Genomic DNA, 7,624 nt, shown 5'->3' with positions numbered 1-7,624 from the left:
TTAAAAAAGAACTTCGAGGCCGAAGAAGGTGACGAAAATGATGACGACGATGATGATCAACAAGATTTCCCTTCCAATTTGGTACTAAAATTTAATTTCATTAAATTATCGGACACATTCCATGCTCGTCTCCTAAACTATGTTCAGGAAATTAACATGGACCTTTTCTAATATTTGGAGGGTAAAGTGTTGAGAGAAAAATAAAATGTAAAAGAAGATTGGATGAAGAAGATTACTTAGAAAATTTCAAACACTCGCGCATCATTAACGATCCGCGCCAATAAGGAAACATATAGAATACAACAAATGTGGAGAAAAGGAAAGCTACAAGCTGAGAGAGAGAGAATGACACTACACAAGCTGAGAGAGAGAATGAATGTCCATACTAGGCTGGGCCGAGGAACTTGTTCAAGTTTGTGAAAAACTTGCATGCATCATGATTATGAACCGTTTTTTTTGGGCGCTACTCCATTTTGGAGGGGAGACTACTATATTTTTTTGGGTGGATGTTTAACGTAAATTTGAGTCACTCCTTATTCATATATTTATTTTAGTACCAAAAATACCCTTTCTAATTAAGTTAGTGGAATGATTAATGAGACTAAATTAATAAATTGATTTTTTTTTCAAAAGAAGAATTATTGGGAGGGAGAAGTAGAAGATGAAGATGATAATGAAAATGAGGGTTTTGGAAGAAAAAAGTGAGATCTTTTTCTTTAAGAGCCACAACAAGAGTTTGATGTTTTGGATACTCACGGATACTTCAAATTTAGTTAATGGTGCTTGAATTGGTCAAAACATTCCTAAGAATGAACAATTTACAAATTGATTTCGGTTTGGTTAAAAAAGGTCGGCTACGACATCTGAAAAACAGGTAGCCGAACTCATCTGCAAGTGTAGTTCAGCTAATGTTTCTGAAAACACAGGTAGCCGAACTCAGCTTTAATGGAGTTTTTTCTTTCAGAGAAAAGTTCGGTTAGGAGAAGAAAATTGCGACATTGCGACGTAACCGAATTAGGATTTCGGTTAGGATAAAAAATTGCGACGTAGCTGAACTCAATATATAGGTTTTTCAGAGAAAAGTTCGGTTAGGAGAAAAAAACTGCGATGTAACCGAACTTTTTTTGACGTAACCGAACTTTTTATGACATAATCGAACTTTTTGCGACGTAATCGAACTTTTTGCGACGTAACCGAACTAAAAGTTCGGCTGAGACATTTTTTTTGCGACGTAACCGAACTTTTCTCTGAAAAAAAAGAAAAACCTCCATTAAAGTTGAGTTCGGCTAGTTCAACAAAGTTTTCACATAATTCTAGCCGAACTTCTCTCTGCAACTTCCATTTTCAACTCATTTTGATGATTACTTTTCATTTTTCCCACCAAAAACGAATGACAAGTAATGAGTTTGTGGGAATATCTTTGTTAATGATTTAAATTAAGCTATATATATAGAGAGATGGTGGTGGTTGGTAGTGGTGGTAGTCAAAGGTGGTAGGTGATGGTCGGTGGTGGTGGTGGTCGTTATATATAGGTGGTTATTGGGTTGGTTTTAAATTAAATTAGGCTAATGATAGATTAGTCATTTCCACACTTTAGAAAACCCCTTATAATTATAGGGTGATATTATTATCAAATAGTACTCCTCCAAAATGGAGTAGTGCCCAAAAAAAACGGTTCATAATTATTGCATATCAACAAGTTACAGAATGCAGTGTTCTGGAAAAATCTTGCAAGTGAATATAAGAAACTGCAACTGCATTACCTGAATTGATGAAGAATTATGAAACACTACATGTTAAGAACTCCACAATTCAAGCTGATGCTGTAATTAATAATACAACCCAGCAACCGCTACATATAATAATCCTACTAGTTCTTGAGTCAACCCTTCCAATCTAACACTAAATTTTCCTTAATTTCCTCATCCGGAATCCAGATTTCGAAGTTTAATTATATTTAAATATATATTTCAACTTACGAAGTTGGAGCCATTACTAGTAGGTGACAAAATTTTGTCAAGTTGGGTGACAAACACATGGTTTATCACCCTTCAACAGCGGTTGCATCACGCAAACATACAAAAAAAATGCGTGTTTTTTAGTGTTTCTCCGGATCTCACTTTTAGTAACTCCTGAGCTACACTGAGTAGAAAAAGGTTGAAGTTGAATATATAATGAAATTTTGACAACCCAGATCGATTTCGGAGAGAAGGAAGATGAGGAAAGTTTGCTCACCAAGATGCTGCAAACTTGCAAGAGTGATGGGTTCAATTCAGATTCTCTTAGGAGGACTTGTAATACTAGTAAGTATAACGAGTTTGTTTCGATTTTACTCTGCCGGTTTTTTTATGCACGATGAGGACATCTGCAAACATTTTTATGGTGTTAGAGATTCGTACAGTGGTTTCGATACGAAAGCTTTATCAGATCGGGTTGAAGAAGTGTTAATGAAAATGGCAACTTTGCAAGATCAGCTTGAATCTACTGTACAAAAGATAGACAAAGATGGCAGAGGTAGTATCGACAAATCGGAGTATAAGAAGTTTTTGGAGGATGAAGTGATTCAACCTCTTTATAGTGCTCATATTTCTCTTCGACAGATTCGACTACCGAAAGTTCAAGAAACAAGAAATGCGAGTACTCCCTCAGTTGAAGACCCATTAATCAACTCGTTTGTAGTGGAAGAGATTCGCAAGTACATAACCGCGAAAACGAATAGAGTCGGAAAGGTGAATATATATGGAACAGAAAAGATTTACAACACAATAGGACATGCTTGTGTTCTAATGAAGGAGGACTTAGAAGAGTACATGAATTACGACATTGGTTCTTACTGTAAAGATGATTGGCCTTTAGCGCAGAAGCTTATGATTAACGGATGCGATCCGTTACCTAGGAGGCGTTGTTTAACCAGAGCATCGAAGCTATATCTGAGGCCATACTCGATTAATGAGTCGTTATGGAAATTGCCGGACGGAAGAAATGTTCGGTGGGCTAATTATCAGTGCAGAAATTTTGAGTGTTTAGAAGCCAAGAATCCAAAACGAGGTTATACCAAATGCAGTGGATGTTTTGAGATGGAAAAGGAGAAAATTAAGTGGATGGGTAATAGTAGTACACCAAATGCGCCAACTTTTCGAATTAGTGATGTTCTTGAAGTTAAGCCTGGGGAGATAAGAATAGGCCTTGATTTTGGTATAGGTACTGGAACTTTTGCTGCAAGAATGAGGGAACAAAATGTGACAATTATCTCGACTGCTCTTAACCTCGGGGCGCCTTTCAACGAGATGATTGCGTTAAGAGGTTTGCTTCCTTTGTATGTAACATTGAATCAAAGACTGCCATTTTTTGATAATACTATGGATTTGATTCATACAATTGGGTTCTTAGATGGTTGGATTGATTTGCAACTAATGGATTTTATCTTGTTCGACTGGGATCGAATTCTGAGACCTGGTGGATTGCTCTGGGTAGACCGTTTCTTCTGCAAGAAAACTGAGTTGGATGACTTCATGTATATGTTTCTGCAGTTTAGGTACAAGAAACATAAATGGGTTATTTCTCCTAAATCGAAAGACGAAGTTTATCTATCTGCATTGTTGGAGAAACCACCGAGGTCTCTATGAGTGCTTCTCAAATTGTTTGTTACCAATTCTTGCAACTTATAATGTTCATGTTGTTTGATCATACCATGGCAATATTTCTTTCTTTACAACCATTTCGCTTCTTTATCTGCATTCTAACACCTATACAGGTTTCAATAATGTCTTTTATCCTTTACTGGTTTATATTTTAGCTTTGGCAGAAAAAAGCAGATAACTTGATGTTTTATGTTTCACATGTAACCTTATTGAATTTTCATCTACCCATTTCAAATTTCTGTACATTGTTCTGATATTGTAAACAATTGTGACTGTATATACTTCAGTTCTAATGCATTGTTAGTCACTTATCTCCATTAGTCTAAATTGTGATTAATGTGTCGCTGGCTATATGCGTCAACTGAAATTCTCCAGTCTTTTTTTTTTAATCGGTCAAATAGAAATTTCATTGAAAAAATGCACTTAAGGGATACCTTAACCCAATGATTACGACCGAACAAAAAAATGGGAACCGAAAGGGGATTCGGCTACCCAAATAAAAAACACGAAAAAACAATTTATGACGGAGGCCGGTATAATGGATCACATAGAGAGATCACGATATTTGCCGTAAGCCCCAACATTTTTGTATTTGATTCGGCCCAAAAAAAAAACGTTTGTAATTTGATATCTCTAATGAGGCTTGCCAAAGTTTTCTTTTTGTTATCGAAGGTTCTTGCATTTCGTTGTTTCCATACACACCACCATATAGCAACCGGAATGTTATTCCATATTCGACTTAGTCTTTCGTCTCCCCAATTAAACTTCCAAGTCTTCATAGATGTAATGACATTAGGGTCGTATGACCATCCAAATTGACACCCTTCAACAGAATAGTCTCATATTCTCCGAATTCTCCAACAACCATAAAACAAATGCATACTTGATTCATTGTCTTCCTCACAAAAACGACATACACTAGAGACATTCATACCTCTTATTAAAAGTTTATCCGCCGTCATTACTCGATCATGAGAAAGAAGCCAAATAAAGAAATTGATTTTGTGAGGATACTCATTACTCCAAACAACATTTGTTGGATAATCCGGCTCACCTTGATCGTCGTTGACTTTAATTCCATCCTTAACCGTATATTGACCATGATCACTACCCAAATTCGGGTATCCATAACCCCTTCTTGAATAGAGATGGAAGAAACAAGATTTGATATAGATAACACTTCACTTGAAATGGTTTGAGAGTATCTTTGCCTAGACATAAACATCCACCTTACACCACCTTCCCTAACGCCATACATACTAGCCACCACAAACTCCTTGGTCCTTGAAGCTTCATACGCCAAAGGAAACATATCACATAACCTTCCTTATCCAAGCCAAGAATCTTCCCAAAATCTAGTTTCCTTACCCGCTCCAATTTTGAATCTAATACTTTTATTAAAATCTTCAAGCTCTTTATAGATATTAAACCATAAGCTACCACCTTTAGATCCTTTGGGTCGGAGAGTTTCCCAACCGCTAAATGTTTCGCCAAATTTTTCAACTATGATCTTCCTCCACAACAAATCTTTCTCTACGCCAAAGCACCACCACCTTTTTTTTAGCAAAGCCGAATTTACTTGCTTAGTTCTTCTTATACCAAGACCACCTTTTTCTTTTGGTTTGAAGACAATTTCTAACCAATATTGTGAATTATTTTCTTATTTTGATCATCCCATAAGAACTTTCTCACAACTCTATCAATTTTCTTAGTTATGGAGCAAGGAGCAAGAAAAATAGAGAGATAACAAATGAGAAGACTAGCTAAAACGCTTTTTATGAGAGTTAACTTACCTCCTCTTGCTATTGCTTTTCCATTCCATGTAGTAACTCTTTTCCCACAAATTTCAAGTGTTTTTTTCCCATTTTTGAGTGCCTCCTACCTTGTCTCCCAAAGGAAGGCCAAGATATATGCTAGGAAAACTCGCATACTTGCATCCTAACATGTTAGCATAATTTTCAACCTCATCCTCGACCGCGATCCCAAATAAGCTACTTTTAGATAAATTTATCTTCAAACCCGAAGTTAACTCGAAACAAAGAAGAAGGTAACGAAGGGCATCAACTTGTTCTCTCTTAGCATCACAATATATGCTATTCCAAACCCTAGTTATCCGAAACACAAGAATAAATTATCATAAGAAGTTTCCTAGACATAATAAAAACCAACAAGCTAAAAAAAAAGACTCCTAAATCAACAAAATCGATCATGAACTGAAATCAAAGAGCACTTTCGGATCCTTCACAAGTCTTGAGTCATTTGAGCTTGTGATTGACAGCATCCACTGCTTCTTCAGAGAAGATATCCTCATTGAGAAGATCTTTAATGCGTGTCTTCATGAGAACAAGGTCAGAGTTAACCTTTTTCAACTTAGTTCTTAACACATCGAGACCTTTCATAGTATCAACGAGCTAATCTGTAGACAATAATTTAGCTACGGATGATAAGAAAATAGCTATGAACTAGTCATGTTTTTTCATAGCTAAAGGTCTCGATGAGTCACGTTTTCTGATATCACAGCAGAGTCAGAAGTAGTTCGCATGACAGATTCCTCAGAACAACCTTTATCTTGAATAGAGATATTACTCAATAGTCGTTCTATTTCACTGGCAATTTCTTTGAGTTTAGCCTCGAGTAAGGTTCGTGAAGAACAAACTACAACATTTTACTCACAAAAAACCCTTAATTTGGAATCACGATCTTTTACCATACCAACCATTGTATTGACCTTGTGTTTCACCCTATTGATTTCGACTTCTTGGATTCTAACAAGTTTTAGAATCACTGCACTTTCTTGAGATGCTTCCGTTTCTACTTCAGAGTTAGACTCGTCAATAAGATAATTAGGATAACACATAACAATGCTTGTCTGTTTCGTGTGAACAACATGTTCGTCTATAACACAATTTTCCATAGAGTCAGATTGCTACAAACACATACTTATGAGGTCTTTTAAACGTGATTGCCTGCTCTGATACCAATTGAAAAAACGAGGGTCTAACAACCACACCAAATAATTCGTTTAGGAAATTTGTGTGGTTGAACTCCAATATAATTCCAATAGAATCAACTAGACAGTCAGACTCAATCAAGGAAAATATATCCAAGAGTTATATCTCAATTTCTCAAATCAATCTGCAATCGAACAGATAGAAATCTGTGAGCCGGATCAATATGAGAAATAACTTGGATGGTACCAAAGACCAATATCCAAGCGTCAAGCAATTTCAATCAACATCCAAAGGTTGGATTTACTAATTGATTGAACTATGCACAACCTGTGATATTTAAATTATATAGAAAATATAATGCGGAAAATAAATAACACAGACACCAGAAGTTTTGTTAACGAGGAAACCAGAAATGCAGAAAACCCCCGGGACCTAGTCCAGATTTGAACACCACATTGTATTAAGCCTCTACAAACGCTAGCCTACTACAAGTTAACTTCGAACTGGAATGTAGTTGAGCCCTAACTAATCTTACACTGATTAAGGTACAATCGCGTTCCTTACTCCTATGAATCCCAGCATGACTCTACGCACTTGATTTCCTTAGATGATCTCACCACAACTAAGAGTTGATATGACCCAAAGTCGAAGACTTGATAAACAAATTTGTCTCACACATAAAGGTCTATTAGACACTACAAAGAAAACGACCAAAAGCTACTTGACCAATGGTAGTGGCCTATTCAAATCTTTAGTTGCCTATCACTTTATGCAATTAATGTTAGTTGTCCAGCCTTAGTCGCGTAAGAGGTTGTTGTGTTATGTTTAAAGCAACAAGCGCGTAATGGTTAGTTGGTCGCCATGTCTAAAGCTACTAGTTTGGCTAATCGGCCAATAGTCGTCACCTAATAGGTAAATCCACTAATTTGTGTAGTCGTCAGGCTATTAGCGAAAACATTAAAGCAATTGATTTTTTGTTAATTGTTTGGTTGATTTTGCATCTAAAATTTTTCCAAGTGCCTTACAACATTA

The 7,624-nt window shown here is 36.3% G+C and overlaps 1 protein-coding gene across 1 annotated transcript; it reads left to right on the top strand.

The window, feature by feature from the left end:
* Positions 1 to 2,170: 2,170 nt before the first annotated feature.
* On the top strand, positions 2,171 to 3,718 carry LOC113353507. The gene has a single exon (XM_026597076.1). The coding sequence runs from the start codon at positions 2,217 to 2,219 to the stop codon at positions 3,624 to 3,626; it is 1,410 nt and encodes a 469-aa protein (XP_026452861.1). The 5' UTR covers positions 2,171 to 2,216; the 3' UTR covers positions 3,627 to 3,718.
* Positions 3,719 to 7,624: the final 3,906 nt, after the last annotated feature.

The sequence above is a fragment of the Papaver somniferum genome, chromosome 2 (assembly GCF_003573695.1).
Source record: "Papaver somniferum cultivar HN1 chromosome 2, ASM357369v1, whole genome shotgun sequence".
Taxonomy (NCBI): Eukaryota; Viridiplantae; Streptophyta; class Magnoliopsida; order Ranunculales; family Papaveraceae; genus Papaver; species Papaver somniferum.
The sequence above is the reverse complement of the archived record's forward strand: the minus strand, read 5'-3'. Positions and strand labels throughout refer to the sequence as shown.